The sequence below is a fragment of the Engraulis encrasicolus genome, chromosome 11, assembly GCF_034702125.1.
Source record: "Engraulis encrasicolus isolate BLACKSEA-1 chromosome 11, IST_EnEncr_1.0, whole genome shotgun sequence".
Taxonomy (NCBI): domain Eukaryota; kingdom Metazoa; phylum Chordata; class Actinopteri; order Clupeiformes; family Engraulidae; genus Engraulis; species Engraulis encrasicolus.
In genome coordinates, this window is record NC_085867.1 from 18,888,364 (window position 1) to 18,910,248 (window position 21,885).

A 21,885-nucleotide genomic window follows, 5' to 3' on the forward strand; every position below is an offset into this window, starting at 1 on the left:
GAAAGAATTACAACAGCTTCCGTTTTCATTTTATTCCGTTGTTTTTTTTAATCATTAATAGGCACACCATATAAAATACAGATATTCTCTTAAATCTTTTACATTTTTACATCTAGCTACCCACTGAGGGAAGATCAGTGGGTTTTGTCAGCAAGTCATCCACTTCCTCTTGTAAGGCTTCAGCTTTTTCCTGGAGCAACATCTGAAATAGATCAAACAAATTAGCCTACAAGTCCATGCACTGCCTGCTGTATGGGCATGATATGAAAAGGGTAGACTGGTGGAGGACTGTGACTGTGGACTGTGAATCATTTTAGAATTAGAATGTTTATATATGTGATGATTTCTGTAGTACTTCCATGAGTTTAGGAATGCACCAACTCTATATAGGATGGTGGATATGTGCAATGTTGTGTGTGTGATGTCTTTGTGTCTTCTTCTGTATTAATGTATGCATGCTACTTGACACCTTAATTTCCCTCGGGATCAATAAATGACACTCTACTACTCTACTAGTAGTTGTGAAAACAGGATCACAGAAAAAACAGTGTGGCACGGCCGGTGTCAGGGGGCCTTGGCTGGGCTCTACAGTATATGGGGGGCCTCGTCATAGTAAAGTTTGGGAACCCCCTCTTATAACTTGCGCAAATATGTGATTGCTGCGGGTAGGGCCCTATCTATAAAATCCACTACAATGAGGCTCAATTCATTTTTTTTTTTAAATCACATAAGAATAACAGATTAAAAGAACTGACACTTTTTATGTTTTACTTACTTTTGCTGAGGCCACTATTTGATTGGCCTGACGCTTTGAGAGGTTCTCTATGGCCTGAGCCATATCTCTGGGCTCTGCATTGGCGAGGTGGGCCAGGCTCTTGTAGCCGGCACTGAAGAGCTGCTTGGCTCGAGCCTGGTAAGGACATACACAAAGCCATCTGTACTTTAGAACAGGGAACATAGATAGTGGGGAGACTGTTCATAGGGAGGTTTTTTTTACAGAATTAATGGGCACTGATGGGACATGCAGAAGTAGTCTGTGTATGCACACGTCGCCATTTCAATGCATTGTAATTCTGCATGGACGCTGCGCAAACTGTTTTTGCATGTGCCGTCATGAATGCACCAAAAGTGGGGTAAAGTCTTGCTTACATGTCCCATGAGTACCTATGCCTGTGTGATCCAGGTCAGAACCAAAGGTGATTGGCCATTGGTACTACTATAGGTCACCTCTTAATTTAGATTGATAGAATTTAGTCTACACCAATCGCTGTTTTTCTCCCATCTGGGTTAACCACTTGGTCTGGGGAGGGACACCAGATAGTCTGCTACACCCTTTTAGGAGACTGGTGAGGGTTCAGAATGAAAGGAGTTCAATGGAAAGTCACATCAATTTAGGAGGTCGGACTTGATCCTTCTTTGTTGCATTAGTGCAGTGGTTCCCAAACTGGGGGTCGCGGAGGTAGTCTGATGAAGAGCACGCCGCTCGAAAACGTTCATTTGGGAAAATAGAAGCAAAAGAAAAACGGGAGCAGTGTGAGTGGACATTCCACCTTTATTTTCATAGTGTCTCACCCTTTGTCCTGCACCTGCATCTTCGATGTGCGCACCACTGCCGTACTTGACTGGGTCGCAGAGGTAGGGATTTTTTGCAGGCAATTTTTCGATTAATGTTGCCAGATTTATAGTGAGTCCGCTAATATTCACAGGAATCCATTGCTAAGACTATGGTGGGTTAGCCTGGTTCACACTAGACGGTGTATGTGTAGCTTCGGCGCCCCCTGGCGGAGCAGAGCTACACACACTACCGTCTGGTACACAGCCATAGAGCACGCTCCGTCTCCAACCAGAAAATAGGCTGAGAATGTATTGCTTCAAAATCAACGGTAACTCACATTGAAGAGTCACAAGACAGATTAGAGACTATATCGACTCTTTAAAGATTAACAGGAAGGTTTTTGAAGGAATTTGTTGGTGAGGAGGCCGTGCCGAAGCAATAAATTCTCAGCCTATTTTCTGGTTGGAGACGGAGCGTGCTCTATGGCTGTGTACCAGACGGTAGTGTGTGTAGCTCTGCTCCGCCAGGGGGCGCCGAAGCTACACATACACCGTCTGGTGTGAACCAGGCTAATGGTGGGTAGGGGGTCGCGAAAATGTTCCAAAGTCCAAAAGGGGGTCCCCGATGAAAAAGTTGGGGAACCGCTGCATTAGTGAGACATGTTATACTTAATCTTGGTTACCACTAGTGTTGCACCGATACCATTTTTTAGCCCCGATACCGATACCCGATACCCGACTATGCAGTATCGGCCGATACCGATACCATACCGATATTACTCTGTTTGAAATGTATATACAGTATATATATGAAAAATGATATACAGTGCCCTCCATTATTATTGGCACCCCTGGTTGAGATGTGTTTTTTAGCTTCCAATTATTATTATTTTTTTCTAAATAATATGGGACCTTAATGGAAAAAAAGAGAAAAATCCAACCTTCAATACAAGTGCATTTATTCAGTGGGGAAAAAATCCCACATAAAGAAATAATTATTTGACATCAAATAATGTGTTTCACAATTATTAGCACCCCTGGTGTTAATATTTTGTAAAACCCCCTTTTGCCAACAAAACAGCACCTAATCTTCTCCTATAATGTTTCACAAGATGGGAAAAGACAGAAAGAGGGATCTTTAGCCATTCCTCTTTGCAGAATCTCTCTAAATCATCCAGAGACCTGGGTCCTCTCCTCTGTACTCTCCTCTTCAGTTCACCCCACAGGTTCTCAATGGGGTTGAGGTCTGGGGACTGAGATGGCCATGGGAGGAGCTTGATTTTGTGTCTGGTGAACCATTTCTGTGTAGATTTGGCCATATGTTTAGGGTCATTGTCTTGCTGAAAGACCCAGTGACGACCCATCTTCAGCTTTTGGGCAGAGGGCAACAGATTTTGATTTAAAATGTCCTGGTATTTCAAAGCATTCATGATGCCATGCACTCTAACAAGGTTCCCAGGGCCTTTGGAAGCGAAACAGCCCCACAGCATCACTGACCCACCCCCATACTTCACAGTGGGTATGAGGTGCTTTTCAGCATGCGCATCTTTCGTGGCACGCCAGACCCACTTAGAGTGTTTGTTGCCAAAAAGCTCAATCTTGGTCTCATCTGACCAAAGCACACGGTCCCAGTTGAGGCCCCAATACCGCTTGGCGAAATCCAGACATTTGCGTTTATGATTGTGAGTGAGGAAAGGTTTTCTCCGTGCATGCCTTCCAAACAGCTTGTTGGTGTGTAGACAGCGCCTGATGGTTGATTTGGAGACTTTGTGACCCCAGGATGCTACCATTTGTTGTAATTCTGTAACAGTGAGCTTTGGAGATCTTTTGATTTCTCTTACCATCCTCCTCACTGTGCGTGGTGGCAAAAGAAACTTGGGTCCTCGTCTAGGCTTGTTTACCACTGTTCCAGTGTTTTGAACTTCACAATTATTCATCTCACAGTGGATATGGGCAGCTGCAGTTGAGTGGCAATCTTCTTGTAGCCTCTGCCTGACCTGTGAAGGTCGACGCACATCTGCCTCACTTGTATGCTGTGTTCCTTTGTCTTTCCCATGTTTAAGAGTGGATAAGAGAAATGTCCTCGGTGTCACGTCATATTTATACCCCAGGGAAACAGGAAGTGATGAATTACTAATTAAATGTTCCTACATACTCTGGTAAACTTTGTAAACTACTGTAGAAATGACAGAAATGCTTCAATTATATTCATTTCCTGGGAATTGTTAAGGGTGCCAATAATTGTGGAACAGGTGATTTAATGAAAAATAATTATTTTTCAGTCAGGGATTTTTTTATTTTCTTACAATTCATTTGAGTTGAAGGCTACATTTTCCTACAATTTTCAGTGTGACAGTATTCTTCTGCAATAAACACTGAATTTATTTTAAGGCTTTTAACACATCTCAACCAGGGGTGCCAATAATTATGGAGGGCACTGTAGGCTACTACTTGGATGTAACATCATTGCTATTATGGCTTTGTCAGGCTGCTGCCTACTTCAGTAGAACTTGTTATACCTTTTAAATACCTATGATATAAAATAACTAAGTTCAAGGCTGTGTTTAAGAGTCATACGAGCATCTGTAAATGGTATCGGTGTCCTATTTGTTGGTATCGGCCGATACCGATACCACCATTTTAGTGCGGTATCGGGGCCCCGGCCGATACTGCTATTGGTATCGGTGCAACACTAGTTACCACACTGAAAATCTTTGGTTAGGAGTCAGTTCACCATTACTCAGAACCACTGACTTGTAAGTCAGTGCTCAGAACAAAAGCAACAGAAGCAGCAGCTACAGCCACAGTTCCATCCCCATTCCTGCCTATTAAAGGAGCTTCTATGGGTTAACTCAATTTGGCTTTCCTCCAAAGGAATGCCTTCTACCCGGCCACGCAGCTGCCAACAGTGTTGCCAGATTGGGTGGTCATCCGCCCATTTGGGCTGCTTGGGATAGCCGTCTGCCGGTAAAAACGGGAAAAATCGGCCTTTTGGCGTTTTTACTGCAGTTTTATGCCCATAGAAATCAATGCAGTTTGTTGAAATTGGGTGGAATTTATCGCCTCTTGCCGGTTTTTGAGCACCTTTTGGGTGGGATTTGATCAGACACATCTGGCAACACTGGCTGCCAAGTCTGTACACATTACACAGTATCTCTCCGCCTCATTGGCATTCAGACACGAACAAGCTTGAATGAGGAAGAAGCTGTCTTTTTTTTTTTATCTCAGATTGATGCCTCCGAGTCCATCTTGAGTGGTTATAGGCTTACCCTATCTCTGAAAAAGCTTTGGATATCTGCTCAATGGTTTAACATAAATGAATGCCATGTATCAGGACTAAATTTAAATGTTTTACATTACATGACATTCTCAATACCAAAATACAATACTAATGCACACTAATGCCAAAAATCTAAATGAGTTTAAATGTAGTTTCAAAGATGACACCTAAACGAACGTAGAACACAGAAAAAGTGTTGCATGCCAAATGTGGAGACAAACATTGTTGTCATGGAAATGGCCACAGTCACAATTATGCAGCCACAGGTGCAGACAGGGAAAATTGAGGTTGAACTTTGAGCTCTGACTGACTGACCTCCATGACCCCGGTCACTTCCATCAGGGGGATGAGCTCGGCCTGCACACAGTAGGTGAGCCTACGGGTCAGCTCCAGGAGAAGGGCCTTGTACGGCCAGAACTCCTCCAGCTCCTGAAACAGAGGTCACAGCAAAAGAAGAAGAGAACAGATGAGAGCACAGCTCGCTTGGGTTCACGGTTCAAAAACACAAACGTGCACGCACACATGTACACTACATGCGCACTCACACAGACAAAAAGCTTTTTTTCTGTTTTGTCAGCTGTGTGAAGCACACTGTGTTGCTAAAATGTATGAAATGTGCAATATAAATAAACTTGACTTGTGCAGCGGCAATACAAAATAGGAACAGTTGTCTTCAGATGGAAGTAAAGAATGTTTGAGTACGCACGCATGCACGCTTTATTTTGTACAAGGGCAATATAATATACAATATGAGAATAGCCGCCTGTGTCACACTGAAAAAAGACATATAAAAAGAAAAAAGGATCTTAAACAGAAGAAAGCATATGAGAGCACAGCTGGGTTCGCAGTTCAAATACACACACAAGACAAAAAAGCTTTTTTTGTACAAGGGCAATATACAAAATAAACACACTCTTCTACATTGCGTCTAAAAAGAAAAAAAAACTCTTAATCATTTGTATTCTGTGGGCTTTTTGCTATTCAGGCCATGTACGTCCCCCCTTTTTTGCACTGCAAAATGTACAGAACAAACAGAAAAACATAATTCAATTCACATTAATAAGTCATTGCGTGCATTTGCATGCTTATTTGGGAGATGAAATGTTGCACAGAGCTTTCAACATACTCGTCCAAGTTGTGTTGATGTTTTTTTTTTCTTCACTTCCTCCATTTCACTGTTCACCAACAGTATTTTTGAAGCAGAGTGTAGAAACAGCAGCTCATTTAAAAGCCCACATAATGATGACAAACTTTGTGCCTTCTACTTAGGGGTGGGCGATATGGCAAAAATGTTGTATCACGATTTTTTAACATGAAATCACAATTTTGATTTTTTATCACGATCTTCCATCCAAAAAAATAAAAACAACAAAAAATAACTTTCATATACTTGCAATTTGTAATTTGCAGTCAATAAAATGTTAACACACTGATGATACTCTCATAAAGTGTACAATTGGAATACAATAATGTAAAGAATAAAGTGAAGACAACAACACAAGTGAGAAAACGTCACTCTGATACTGATAATAAACATCCTCACTGCAAGACGATCTATACGATTTCTCCACTTTGGCAGATTCGAGACGATCTTTTACTCAATATCGCGATTCACGATATAATATCGTCATATCGCCCACCCCTACTTCTACTACACCACAGTGTGCCTTTACACAACCACATTATTGTTATGCAGTCTGGTATAGTTATTCATGCAAAATCTTCAATCTTTTAAATGGATGATCTTGAATATTCATTTTGCCTCTCTATGTAAGAAAAGAATCAATTTAACTTTCCGCTGAGCACTGTCCCCCCATAGCAACAGTTGATGCCATTGTTTCTCACCATTGAAATGAATGGAAATCAGGGTATTCTTAAAGTCATATTTCATGGGTATTTAGCAGTCCTTTGCAGACTGAAATGATAATGTCTTTGAATAGTGGCCACATAGTAATAGAGAGTAGTGGGCCGAAAGGACTGACACAGGGGAAGGCATCTCAATGAAAGAGGCGATTTCACATGCACACACATGCACAAACTGTATCAAAACCCTCATGGACACCGTATGATTAATGAAATGTGCTAGTGTACTTTGGGAGCACGGACAAACGCACCAGTTATGTGGATTGTGTTACATGAGGAGCATGGCAACAGAGAATGCAGGTCTAAATTAACCGGAGATGTCAAAAGTAAAAGCAAAAAAGACAAAGGTTTCCTTCCAACACAGGTAACTTATATGAGTAACCAGTAGAGCTGTGCACTTCTCTTACGATCAGTTGACTCTGCACCAGTTGGATCAAGTTCGTTGTGAGTTCTTGTTAGGTTTTTAGTGTTTTTCAGTAACAACAGTGTATCTCATTAGGTGCTGTACAATGGAGTGAATGATAAAGCTATGTAATATCATGTGATAGTGTTGTACTTATGTCAGGGATGTACTTTTATTTATACTTTTGACACCATTGAAATGTTCAATGAACATTTTCAATGAACACTGTACACAAATAACCGCTCCATTAAATCCATACACTGTGAACACGCGGAGTGCCACTTGCTAGTTAGCAGCACAACTGATTTCCATTCCCTATCCTTTCCTTACTGAGTTTTTTTCACACAACATTTAGCAGGCCCTTTTATCCAGAGCGACTTACAGAGTAAGCACATGCTCAGCAGCTTTCCCACCCGTTTGTGATCATGCTGCACATCAGACCTTTCAAATCTCTCTCTGCCCAACAGGGAAATGGAACGTCAAACAGAGGCTTTAACCTTCGACCCCTCATCTCACTTCCTGGTTTAACTGCTGTGCTGTCAGATTGGCTGTATCTCAAAGTCAAAGATCCTGGCCTCGCTAGGACGTGAAACGCCCAGTGATTGTATACTCTTTGGTGAACTCCGCGGATTATCCAATCACTGGGCGTTTCACGTCCTAGCAAGGCCAGGATCCTTGACTTTGAGATACAGCCATTATCTTCTTGATGATATATGATGGAATTCTTAAGACCACGCTGAAAGAAAATTCATTCCAGAATAAAAATGCTGATAACGGCAACCATCATGTCATTAATATTTGAGGAGGAACAGCCAGATAGCTTTCCCAAGATCCCATTTTACATGGGAGGGGGGGGGGAGGGGGCTGTGTGTCTCTGTGTTTTGTGCTGACCATGTTGTCTGGCCTCATCCGTGTTCTGTATACAGATTCTTGTCCGAGTCAGCCTTTTTTCGACACAGGCCTGTCGGCATCAACGTATAGAGGCTGCTGGGGTTACATCAAAGATTTTCTTAGTTCTAATTCTCTTCAAAAAACCCTCCTGGCTCCTTGCATCGCATCGCATCGCATCGCATCGCATCACACACACACACACACACACACACACACACACACACACACACACACACACACACACACACACACACACACACACACGCACACGCACACGCACACGCACACGCACACGCACACGCACACGTCTCACTATGAAGCTCAGTGAAACCTCTTGACAACTCTCCGGATAACCCCCAGATCTCTTCATGAATAAGCAATTTTATGCTATACATGTCCAGGCAGCAATGTGCCTTCTTAACGTAAATACCCATCCTTTCCATCATCTGCTCAGAAATGCTAGTCAGAGAAGAGAAGAGAAGAGAAGAGAAGAGAAGAGAAGAGAAGAGAAGAGAAGAGAAGAGAAGAGAAGAGAAGAGAAGAGAAGAGAAGAGAAGAGGAAAGGGCATGACTACATTGTATGCATCACCTCTTCCATCTTGGCACTCGTCTTGTCTTTACCCCCAACCAAACAGAGATGTGAATAGTATCTTCAGAATGTATATGAAAATGAGGCTTTGATTACACATAATATGTGGCTATTTTTTTAAAACTTAAAAACTAGTGTCCAATTAAGGTGAGCCTGTGCAAATTGTTGCTTCATTTTCCTGTTCTCAGCTGACAGGAATGGCAGGAAAGTTGGAACCAGTCTGGCCATTCTCCTATGACTTCTGGCATCAACAAGGCATTTTTGCCTACAGAGCTTCTGCTCACTGTATATTTTTGGAACCAACAGCAGTCCCATGTTCAAAATCATTTAACCTTTCTTTCCCATTCTAATGCTCGGTTTGAACTGCATCAGATCATCTCGACCATGTCTACATGCCTAAATCCATTGGCTGATCAGAAATTTGCGTCAATGAACAGTTGGAAAGGTGTATCTAATAACGTGGCCGGCGAGTGTATGTGTGTGAGTGTGTGTGTGTGAGAGAGGGAGAGAATATTGGACCTCGGAGAAGTGCAGCACGCAGGAGCAGAACGCGGAGGAGGAGTTGAGCAGGGTCTGGAGGAAGCCGCGGGTCAGCTGGAAGCGCTCGGCCACGGCCCACAGGTCCGTCTCCCGCAGCAGAGCATGCAGCACCAGCGCCAGGTACAACCGGGACGCCACCTCCGGGTCCACCGCCTGAGACTGACCAAGGAGGAGAGGAGATGGGTAAAATATCAGACAATACATCCGATTAATCTCATTAAAACACATCAGATTAATAAAGGATTAATAATTGCCAGGACAATAGGAATTCTGTTATCAGGGAAAGAGAGAGAGAGACAGAGAGAGAGAGAGAGAGAGAGAGAGAGAGAGAGAGAGAGAGAGAGAGAGAGAGAGAGAGAGAGAGAGAGAGAGAACTGATTGCATTTTAACACTCATGTATTGTATGTCATTGTCACCATCTGCCATACAGGCAAGTCCATATGAGAGGTGATGAATCCTCTCCATCACATCCTGAAGAGGAGGGGGTGTTTTTTTGTTTTTATGTGTAATCATGTGAAAGAAAGAAAGAAAGAAAGAAAGAAAGAAAGAAAGAAAGAAAGAAAGAAAGAAAGAAAGAGGAAAAAAACATCTTGCTGCCCAGAGGTGTGGAAATTACTGTAATTTTCTTGTACCAACAAGGTGACATACACATGCTCCAGCGGACAGCAATTTCCATTAAACCACAAGCTAAACTATCCAAAATAGCTACACGTCAAACGTGCTTTTGGTGAGAGATTAGTCTCTCACTTCCTCTTTTTCATGTTTGCAAGACATGAAGGGGAGATTAAAACTCGCTGTAATCTGCCTGAGTGTAATGGACTTCCGTGAGAGGGCAGCATGGATTCAAATTGAATTTCGTTTTTTTCCCCCTTGCCTTTATTGGACAGAAAAGTTTGAGAGAGGAGACAGGAAAGTAATGGGAGAGAGAGAGAGAGAGACAGGGGAGGATCGAGAAACAAGCTCAGGCTGGCATTGAGCCCGGGTCTACGGCTTAATTGTTGGTGTAAGAGAGAGGAGGAAAGCTGGAAGCCAGGAGCAGATGGGCAGTGAGCTGGCCACTCACTGCGGGCCCACCAACTGGAGGGTGTTGTGGTTCAGGGCTGAAACACCCAGAGAAGGTTGGACACCACCTGATGACATCTGCTCCTGGCGTAAGGCTACAGCTACCTGCTCAGGTAGTTGAGGAAGGCACCTCGTGTGTATTCATCAAGTAGTTTATGAATGTGTATTTCCTATGTTTGCCTGTTATTGATACAATAAAGTTGAATGTTTGTGTCACAAGTCTTATTTCTCTTGCTGACCCATGGGCACCTGAGGAGGTGCAACAGGCAGCAATGTCCTGCAGGTATTAACAGCTACCTGTACAATCCTGACAGTCAGTGCCCTAGCCGTTTGAGCCCCGCCTGGGCCTGGGAAAATGGATTCTAATGACATTAACAGAGAGAGAGAAACCTCCATCCATTCCCCTCTAAACCCAATTCAGATGAGGCAGTCCAAAGAGAACTAGCTTCGAGTGACGAGAAAGCAGAAAAAAATCTCTACAGTAAGTTGGGGCATTTTTGCTTTTACGGCGTCATGACATGACAGCTGAAGAGCTGGACAGGAAATGGCTGGAAAGCGAGATGGAGGAGAAGGGGTGGGAAATGACCTCGGGCCAGAATCGATAACTTGATCGCGTCAAGCAGCAAGGAAACAGAAAAAAGCCCAGCCCTCCTACCAGAGAGAGTAGAGAGAGAGAGAGGTCCCATTGGCCCATTGTTTCCTGGTTCTATTATTGGGGGGGAAATCCCCCTTTAGGCAGACCTAGGCAGACCTGAGGACTGTTCTATTCAATGCTAGGAGCATTATGACACGCACCGTTAGGCAGACCGGAACCTGGTCATGTTAGGTGCCCATAGAAACCTATTATGTTGGCATATCTCTCTATACTTAAAGAATCTCTGCCTCCTACCTTCTTTACAGTCTGTCCGGCAGCCTTCCTCGCCACGAAGCTCTCGGGCACGCCAATCACTGCACAGATCCTCTGCTCCGACACGGTCAACATTGTGAACTGAGTTCAGGACAACAACAGAGCAATTTGCACAACGCCGTCAGGGTCAGACATACAAACGTGGTGATGGAATGGTAAAGTAAACGGGGTGCATTGTGTATGTGTGTGACAGTGAATGTAAATACACAGGGTCAGTCAGTCAAGCGTCAGGTCAAAGTCAAGTGTTGCAGAAACTGTCTGCATACACTGTACGTACACTGCATATGCAGTCATCTCAGGACACAACATGATAATAAGGCTGATATGAGCACACACACACACACACACACACACACACACACACACACACACACACACACACACACACACACACACACACACACACACACACACACACACACACACACACACACACACACACAACACTCTACTCCCAGGGTCATTCCTCCATCCCCACACACACTTATGCACAGCACAGGCTGACAAGTCTAATTTTGCTTTATTCTGAAATTCTATGCATGTGATAAATAGAACGCCTTGCATCCTTCTATCCTTGACTAACCTTCACAAGGTCCCCTGAAAGAAAAATAATACTGTTTCGAGTGTAAATTGCTGTCAAGTGTCAAGTTGCTTCATATTTTTTGGGTTTTTTATCATGTCATATTGCACATGAAACACAGAGTATAGTCTCTTCATTGATAATAATCACGTGTTCTAATTCTGGCAATCAGCCCCCACCAACATGACTAACAAGAACACTACAATCCTCACCTGCCGAAAATAGATCATCCAGTCAGGCTTGCATTGGCTGACCATATCGTAGGGGGTCACCAGATAGACCAAGTGCAGGAAGCTGTTCAGCAACAGTCCCTCCAGGCCCTTTGACAGGTCTCGGTACAACACACTGCTGTAGGTCAGATCCACTGAGCCTGCAGGCGGAAAAAAAAACAAGACACAGCTGAACACGTGGAGTGTGCAGGGATTGTAGGAGCAGCAGCAGCAACAAAAGGTACACACTGCCCCCATGTGGTGACAAGCCTGAAACGCATTTGAAAAGCCAGAATATGAAGCTGAACATTCAGCCCATGTATGCTTGAAGGCAGTGTTAATTTTGTCGACTAGACTAAGACTAAATACATTAGTCGACTAACCTTTTGAATCGACTAAATTCTGACTAACAAAAATGATCTGTGAAAGACTAAAACGAGACTAAAATGTTGAAGACTTTTAGTCGACTAAATAATGACTAAACAAAAATGATTTGTGAAAGACTAAAAGCGACTAAGAACTAACTTTTAGTCGACTAAATTCTGACTAACAAAAATGATTTGTGAAAGACTAAAAGTGACTAATACGTGGACTTTTTTGGAGGCTCAGACATAAGTTAGTAAAACCACAACTAAAACCCATACATTAATTGTTAATTGGAAATCAACCATTTAAAGGGACACTATGGGATTAAAAAAATGATTAATTACAGCTGAATCCATCCACTGATACTTATTTGAGTCATTAGTAAATTAATGCTCTGGACCACTTTCGCACCCCACTGTCAGAAAATCCTGAATGTGACTTTTAGCAGACTGACCCTAACGAATATTGGGGGAGAAACTTCTCAAACAAAACAAAAATCCCTTTACGAATATGTAGCACCAGCGACATATTCACATTTGTATGCACTATTGACTGCTGGCACAGTGGGATTAAAAACATTCTCACCAAAAGCTTAGCTAGGTTAGATTTAGAGACAGGCCTGACATTGGCACATAAGTCTACATAGTGTCCTTTTAAGACACAGTGTTATACATTTGCTATTACCAGAATGACAATAACCAAGTCGTAGTGCATTACTAAAGGCCCTGTGTTTTATTGCATTGTGACTTAAACTAAAGACTAAAATGTTTAGACTAAAACTAGTCAAAAATGTTGAGGACTTTTAGTCGACTAAATAATGACAAAACAAAAAATATTTGTGAAAGACTAAAAGCGACTAAGAATGGACTTCGACACAAGACTAAGACTAAGACTAAACTGAAAAATGGATGACAAAATTAACACTGCTTGAAGGTGAGAGGAAGAACTCAATCTCCTCTTAAACCCTGCCGGCAGGGCTCTAAAATTTCACCAGCATTTGGCCGATTGGCTGGTCTTAATTCAGTTTGGCTGGTAGAAAAGACCAACTTACTAGCTACTTTGACCCATAAGAGAGTGTTTGTTTTGCTAGTAAGATTAACATCTACTTGACATTTTGGCTGGTGAGGGGGAAAAGTTAAAAAGTTAGCAAACAACACTATTGATATGCAAGTTCTTACTTTAAAAGATTTCAATTCTTTTTTGGTGAAATATCTTTATGACAATGTTACTTAGCAACAGAGGTCAATAAGGAATTCACAAGGTTGCATTAGGACACTCAGTTCATTAGGTCATGTATACAGCATCATGAAAACAGAAGCAGGATAAACAGCAAAAAAAAGTTGTTAAAGGCTTTCCCCATTTCACATGCAACATTATGTATGAATAATGTATTTACTCTACGGACAAAACCACCAGCTGCTGGAATACGGCTAACCAGATATAATACTGCAACACCTAAAAAGAAAGAAAAATCTGAAGAAAATAGTCATTATGTGCCACCAGATTTTTCTTCCTTTTGTAATTTATTTTTGATTTAATCCTGCACTGGTTGCACTGAATTGTTACTTTCGAAGCGTGGAATATGTTGTATTTCCTTTGCTATACTGCAATACCTTTTTATGCTGTCATGTCACAAACTGAGACGAGGCAAAAAACTGACCTTTGTAGCTGGCACGTCCCAGCTTGGTAATGAGAAGAAGCGAGCTGTCAGCGTCCTCAGCTGAGAAGGTGATGAGGCCTTTCTCCCGGAGCGTCTCCACCGAGCAGGCTGCCATGTCCGCTAAGCTGCGCTCAGGACAGACGTGGGCCTGCTGCACACCCAGCAGAGTGGCTGACAGGAACACCCTCAACTGATCCAGAGTCTGTGCTACCTGACACAGGCAATTATAGCACACAGAGACACAGGCGCAGCACGCGCACGCGTACGCGCACGCGCACGCGCACACACACACACACACACACACACACACACACACACACACACACACACACACACACACTTTTATTATTTGATATTCAAGCTTGTTAAAAAAAACACTGGCAAATATGGAGAAACTGTCTTGTCTCTGGCAAATGTGTATACTTCACTATATCCACAAGCAGTAGAGTCATACTGTACATGCAATTCTAATACAGACAACCCCATTTCATGTGCTTACACCATACAGCTGCACTAGGTGACACTAGACACATGCCCCACTGGACAGCAATTTCCATTAAACGCCAAGTTAAACTATCCAAAATAGCTACACGTCAAATGTGCTTTTGGTGAGAGATTAGTCTCTCACTTCCTCTTTTTCATGTTATCAAGACATGAAGGGGAGATTAAAACTTGCTGTAATCTGAGATGGACTTCTGCGGGAGGGCAGAACGGATTCAAATTGATTTTTTTTTCTTGCCTTTATTGGACAGAAAAGTTTGAGGGAGGAGACAGGAAAGTAATGGGAGAGAGAGAGACAGGGGAGGATCGGGGAACTAGCTCAGAACGGAATCGACATGGGCACTACAATCAGTAGAGCCATGTATGCAATCCGGATACGGACAACCACATTTCATGCGCTTACACCATACAGTTATACAATGTTGAACCTTCTCTGAAAGTTTGCAAATAAAAATGTGTTTCAGTTCTACGTAGCTCACTGCATGTGCAGAGCCTGGCAGTCACAGCCATGTTAGTTTATACTCTACACACTGTGGGCAGAATTATTAGGCCAAACAAGTTTTTTTGACCATATCGTCCATTTTATGCATATTTTCCAGCACCAACCTTTATGAACATCAAAGTCCATTGGATTTCAGCATTCCAGGTCATGCATATTTGTAGAAATAGAGAGGGTGTGATCTAAGGAGCCCAACACACCATCAGAGTTTGTAAGATCTATTCCCCACAGGGAACATACTGTAGTTGCCTAATAATAATTATGCACATCTGATTTAGGGTGTTGGACTCCTTCCATCACCCTCTATTATTATGCAAATAAGCATGACCTGGAACGCAGACATCAAACAGGTTTTCATGCTCATACAGGTTGGTGTGGGAAAATATGCATAAATATTGTCAAAAAAACTTGCACACCCTGTAGGCTTAACTCTCTCTCTCTCTGTGTGTGTGTGTGTGTGTGTGTGTGTGTGTGTGTGTGTGTGTGTGTGTGTGTGTGTGTGTGTGTGTGTGTGTGTGTGTGTGTGTGTGTGTGTGTGTGTGTGTGTGTGTGCGTACACTTACATTCAGGCCAATGAGAGACAGTATGAGACTAAGGAGCCCTTTGCCGCCGTCGTGGAGTAGATTGCTGTAGCACTTCTCCATCGGAGCAGACAGCAGCTTCTCAGCCTAGCAGCAGAGGAGAACAGCAGGAGAACAGCAAATGAACACTCAGCTTAGCAGCAGAGGAGAACAGTAGGCGGCCTAGCTGACATTCACCAAGTTTACGCACCTTCACACACTTGACAGGAAAAGTTCTGTTGAGGTCTAATTTTGAGCAGCACATCACACAGGGCTGCTGACACCTTTTGCCAGGCCCAAGAGAAAATCATTTAAGAAGGCCGCCCCATCCAGAACATACAATGTATGAGCCCTTGGGCCGCCGTTTGGGTTTGCCCCCTTGCACGGGTGAGGCATAATTGCAATTTTTATTGTGTGCAGTGAGTGCTCCATGCTGTGTCATAATGACAATGGGAGTTGACAATGGGCTTTGGCTCCTCACTTTGGCTCCTCACTTTGGCTTGATTGGCTCTTTACTTACCATGGGCCTGTCCTTGTCCTGCAGGACCAAGATGCTCTCCCCCATGGAGTCGATGCCGGCTCGGCCCGCTCGGCCCACCATCTGCTTGTACTGGCTCCTCTTCAGGAAGTCAGCAGCTATGTACGGCGAGCGCAGAACCACCCTAATGCAGAGTGATGAGACATGTCACTTTTCATACACAGCAAGAACACACGGACAAAATATGCCTTCACACCACAACACAATCATTAGCCTGCTAGTCCCCCTACCACCTCAACTAACTACAAATTCTGCAGGAAACACTGAAAGTCCTCCATCCGTGCAGTTTGACGGAAGACAAAAGTGTCCGACCACAGCGGCTGGTGTCTAGCACTTTTGTCCTATAATAAAAACTGTCCTGCGCAGCCAGCCCACTACAACATGCAACAGCTGAGCCCCAAGGGGGTTAGGTTAGGATCAAGGCTATGTTAACTGCCTTTATACTTAGGATACGGAGTATACTTTGCAGATGTGGGATGCCTCATCAGAACACTGGCCTCACGGCCCTCACAGTAGGGTTACTACGCCGGTGACGCCGGTTCAAGTCCAGCCCGGATCATGTGCCAGTCTAACCTGGCTCTCACGATGTTTGTTACCAACAGTGCCAGTCCTGCCCGGTCTCTCTCTCCCCACGGATTTCCTGTCTCTCCTCTACTATCTTGTCAAAAATAAAGGCAAAAAAAGCCCAATTTATTTTTTTTATGAAAAGAACACAGGCCTCACCTGCGCGCAGGTAGGTTGATGCCGGCGGCCAGCGTGGAGGTGCAGGTGAGCAGGCAGAGCACCCCGGCTGAGTAGGCCTCCTCCACCAGCCTGCGCTCGTCGCTGGTCAGGCCGCTGTGGTGGTAGGCCAGGCCGTAGGGCACCGTGTGCTTCAGGACGGGACAGATGGCCCCGTTACCGCAGTCCCGCAGCTCCTTCAGCAGAGTGGCCTTCTCCGCCTCTTTATGCTGCAGGAAGGCTCTAGAGAGGGGGGGAAACACAAGAGTTATTCATTTTGGGCCTTTTTTTCCTTTATTATGACAGGATAGCTGAAGGGGTGGACACAGAATAGTTGGGAGAGGTGGGGTAGGGTTGGGAAATGACCTCGGCCCGGAATTGAAACCGGTTCCCCAGCATAGCAGTACAGAGCCTTGTCCATTTGATCTATTGTTATTTATTTATGTATTTTGTCAATTTGTATGTCTTTATTGAATAGGATAGAGAGGGAGAGTGACAGGAAAGTTGGGGGGGAGAGAAATGGGGAAGGACTGGGAAATAGCCTCAGGTCAGATTCAAACCCGGGTTTCCAAATTTATGGCATGGTGCCAACTGAGCCACTTTGCCCCTAGTTTTTAGTTTTTTTAAAAGTTAATTTCAACAGGGATAGTGCACAAACGCATAAAATCATAATTGCTGCAAATTCATTACCAAATTTAACCTACTTCCACTTTTGACCCAATCAGATGTGGGATCTTTACTACTTTTAACATTTGCTTGTCCATCAAAGTCAAAGTAAAAGAAAGTGATTTTAAAACTGAACATTTTTTTTGTGTGGGTTTGGCAAGGTCAGGTGTAAGCATGTGTGTTTGATTGTTGTAGGTTATGTGACTTGCATTGCAGTGGTTTATTATGCAATTGTTCTGTGCAGTAATGCAACAAATCCCCAAAATATAATATGTGCAGGAAATGTATGGCAGATCAACCCGATAGTGACTGAACATGAATGGATCATGTCTGCACGGCCTGACTTCCCCCCAATCTGAATGCTTTGTTTTCATTGAACTATTCAAAAAGCAATATTTATCGAAGTTTTTCTATCTTGTCCTGTATTCCGTTTTTTTTTGCTTGACATCCTCTGTCAAGTCAACACACCTTGCCAAGTATTTGCATATCATCCCAGCCAAGTTCTCACAGTTCTTCTTGGTAGGGCAGAAGACCAAACAGGACTGTGATGGAATCACTTCAGTTACCAAGGCAACAATGTGGTCTGGGTCCATTTTCTTCAAGCTGTTGGAATACTGTCAAACCAAAGTATCTGTATAAGAACAGCTAAAGCTACACATAATACGTTGTGCCGATATATCGAGGAGAATTATGAACTGGGCATGTCATGATATTCAACAAGCTTGGCAAATACTAAAACATACCTTGTAGTTCAGAAGACGGGAGAATCTCAGACAGTGTTCTTCTCTTGAATCGACTTCGTATATAGAGTCTTTCAACTTCACATATTCAATTAACTGGACCTAACAACACATCACATAATAAAGGGGGATGAATAACTAGTGAAGAGAGAAAAAAAGAAAATGTAATGAATGAAAACTGAGACAGTAACACACCACTCTGAAACACTTACAGGCCTGAAGTCATTGGTATAATTCTCAGCCTTCAGGAACCCCTGCAGATCGCCAACGTTCCCGAGTGTCGCACTCATTCCAATGATTTGAGTTGATGCTGTGCCACAAATAAATTGAAAATAATACACTTGTAGTGGGTAATGATGACACCACTGAATCCAATTAAAATGCAAAAGGTAAGGAATCTTATTTTATTAGCTTTAAACATCAAAACGCCACAGTGCATTTTCTGTGATATTTACTTACGGCTGACGTGCAAAACTTTAGCCAAAGTCATCTCAAGAACCGCTCCCCTGCTTCCATCTCCAAGCATGTGAAGCTTAAAAGGAATAAAACAACATTACAATAATAAGCATCTCAATAATTAAAATGTTGATTTAGCGTGACCGCTCATTCTTTATCAATTATTTACACAGCAGTAAGAACTCGGAACTTTGAATGTTAAACGAGGTCAAGAAAAGTAAATTACACATCAAGCAATCAAACCACAAAAGAGATGAACTTCTTAATTAAAGTTCAATTTTAAATTAAAACAACAAACCAACTGCCTTTGATTTTACCTCGTCCACCACCACCAGACCGACACCGTCTAGCCGAGACGTCTCGATCAAGGAGTTAACCAAGCTGTGGCCTTTCTCAATGGTTGTGATGTACAAAGAGTTTTTGTGTCTTCTTTTGATGGGAGGAAACTTGCCTTTGCTGCCGGCATATTCCTCTACCAGAAAGTCCAGCTCAAGACCAAAACTAGCCAAGCCTCGCACCTTTAAAGAGAGAGTTGAGATGGAGAGCAAATTCCAAAAATGCAGCAGGTTATCATATGCAGGTTAATAACAAAAAAGCAACAACAATGACAATTATATTACATTGAGAAGACACAAGTGTGAACAATTAACGAAAGTGCCCATAAACAAAGACAAATGTATGGAGGAACACAGAGTATGCAAGGCTTTACCAGCTCAATTTGTGATGATAATAACCATCATAATACAAACATAAATTTGTCTTTAAAATGGCATTTTGCATAATCATGTCATATGCCTTAGCTTTAAATTATGTCTTTTCATTTGACTCACCTTTTCCTGCACTAGTGACACGTATGGCAAGATGAAAACAGCATCCTTTTTTCTGCACATGATCTCCTTGAAAATGAGAATCTCTGCCACAAGTGTTTTGCCACCGCTGGTAGGCAGGGAGTAAATCAGATTCCTCCTCTGCTCCACACTCTCCAGAGTCAAGCACGTCTTTTGCCACTCTGGAAAGACAAAAACAAAAGTGTCTACTGTCTGAGATGCAACTTAATGAAATCACTTCAACACTGGCAAAAACAGAAAAGCGCAAAATCAGGGTAGCACAACATAAGGGAGATGTGCAACATGGAATCACATAGTGAAAATGGTGATGGCAAGAAATACATTAGTAGAACTACTGAAATATGCATTATTATAATGACTCTCAGCTTTGTGTTTTGGCATTTGTCCTCCTGCTAATGGGTCAATTAGTTTCTTGGGCTGACATCAGGTGGTACAACCACAGCTAATTCCCTTAAATTAATTAGTAATTGGTAATGACTGCCATGGATATGCTTCTAGATAATCCACTGAAAACAAAACAAAAATCATTTAATCCATAAAATAGTGGCAATAGCTGTGGGTGCACCACCTACTACTACTAAAGCACCATTCACCCTACTGCAGATTAGGGACAATGGAGCAAATCTGCTTGGCCAGCATGCCAAGAATGAGAGTGCTGCATACAGTTTAGTACTACCATTTATTGCATATTTTGCAATCTTCATCCGATATATTGTGTGGCCCTTGTTCAACAGAACACGCCCACAACAACAACAAAAAATGAAGATTGCAATTGTGTTAAAACTTTTTTTCTTTACCATACAAATCATCAATTCCCCTCAGCCTTCCAATGAGGTCTTTGACTTTTGAGGGTAGGCCAAAGAAAGGTCCCAAGTCAGTTTCCGTGGCAACCGCCTGAATGGTTTGCACGGCGATGCTTATCTCCTCAGTCACCACCATGTCCTTCTGCTGTTGAGCCATTTTTGCTGCACAGGAGGATGACGTGGCTGCGTTCCCAAGCATAGCCATCTTGATGGCATTCGCCATACTCCTCCTGGCTTTGGGTGCGCGCTTCGCCGCCTCTTCACTGTTGATGCCATCTGTAGTGCCCGCCTCCCTTGTCATTTGCACGAGAGGTGTGGATGTGTGTCTGCCGTCCACAGACTGGCACTGATCAACCTCGTTCACACCACACACTTGTTGCTGGAATTCTATTTGTGAACTGGGAAGATCTTGAAATGAGTCATCTTCCAAGCAGCCAACTAGGATTGAGTCTGTGAGGCCTTCCACCACATTGCCGTGTGGGCCTGTTTTTGAAGGTGCAGGTTTTGGCATATGATCTTGGCCAAGGCTTTGCCTTTTACAGTTGTCGTTGAGTTGTCCCATGTGCTTTTCTGCATCGTCGAGCTTGGCCAAGAAGGAGGAGTCTCCAAGGATGCTGTCGTAGCCGCCGAACAAATCCTCATTGTCACTACAATACTGAAAAAAAGGTTTGCATTTAGCATCCAATGCAGAAAACATAACATGAAAGCACAAAAGTACATCATGGCCACTGGTTGTGGCAATCTCTAGTGTCTCAGTCATAAGACTATATACAAAACAATATAGCAGGATAATACAAATCAATACAAGCTTATTAGTATACATACTGCAACTTCTAAATACAGTAGTACACAGCAATAATAAAAGCATATTTCAACTACTTTCGTGGCCCTGCCAACCTGAGTCACACAAAACTGAATAATATGATCCACTGAAGATTCCATTTATTTCCCAAACATAGAACAGAAAAGTAAAAACACAATGGGATCTCCGGTCTCCCTTAAGTAAGTAAAAACTCAGTCAAGACTCTTACCTCCGGTGCCTTGCCTTCAGGTGTTATTTCAATGTACTCGTTTATCTTAGCAGCTATGAGCTGGCACTGTCCACCAGTGGAACTTGCTTTTTTCCTCGATGGTGTTAAGTTACTCCTGAAACCATCCCTCGACCTCTTTCTTGACGATCGCTTGACCACTATATCGGTATCATTAAGCATAACGAAAACTTTTCTCGCAATGTGGCGTTATAATGATGGAAGCAAGCAAGCACAGCGTATCTAGCTATCGACAGAAGGTAGGCTATCCACACTGTTGTCAGTTACCCAACAGTTACCCAACATGGGCCATCATGACTTCTACTTCACTCACAACAAGAATGAACAGTTAGTGAATACGTGAAGAAGAAAAAAACAATCATCCCTAAACCTGAACACTAAACACACATGTTGCTTACAGAGAAATAATAATCACAGCCAAAGTTCACAGCTGGCAAATTCGAAAACAAAACACTGGCCAATCAGGTACGCGATTTTGTGTCCATCTCTTATTAATGCCCGTAAGAAACTATCTTCAAGAGGAACTGTGTAAATTGTGACACAATGCAAAATAAAAAATTAAAAAGGACATGGTGTGGAATCAATGCATGTAAGTATCTCA

General features: G+C 42.9%; 1 protein-coding gene across 1 annotated transcript; it reads right to left on the reverse strand.

Moving 5' to 3' along the window:
- Nucleotides 1-6: 6 nt before the first annotated feature.
- Nucleotides 7-21,729, reverse strand: helq (helicase, POLQ like). The gene is made up of 18 exons (XM_063210122.1): nucleotides 21,267-21,729; nucleotides 20,230-20,890; nucleotides 19,415-19,593; nucleotides 18,902-19,102; nucleotides 18,588-18,660; nucleotides 18,341-18,438; nucleotides 18,132-18,230; nucleotides 17,857-18,002; nucleotides 16,726-16,965; nucleotides 15,985-16,126; nucleotides 15,468-15,572; nucleotides 13,905-14,115; nucleotides 11,882-12,039; nucleotides 11,072-11,170; nucleotides 9,100-9,279; nucleotides 5,150-5,263; nucleotides 776-910; nucleotides 7-202 (listed from the first exon to the last, which is right to left on the reverse strand). Exons 1-18 carry the CDS (start codon nucleotides 21,444-21,446, stop codon nucleotides 113-115), a joined length of 3,111 nt encoding a protein of 1,036 aa, XP_063066192.1. The 5' UTR covers nucleotides 21,447-21,729; the 3' UTR covers nucleotides 7-112.
- Between the last annotated feature and the right edge of the window lie 156 nt (nucleotides 21,730-21,885).

Excerpts from the sequence above, each read along its gene's own strand:
- helq (XM_063210122.1), bottom strand. The coding sequence starts at position 21,446 with ATGCTTAATGATACCGATATAGTGGTCAAGCGATCGTCAAGAAAGAGG. Across the intron at positions 18,231-18,340 it reads ATACCAATGACTTCAGGCCT|GTCCAGTTAATTGAATATGT; the intron begins GTAAGTGTTTCA and ends ATGTGTTGTTAG. Across the intron at positions 12,040-13,904 it reads GGGACGTGCCAGCTACAAAG|GCTCAGTGGATCTGACCTAC; the intron begins GTCAGTTTTTTG and ends TTCCGCCTGCAG.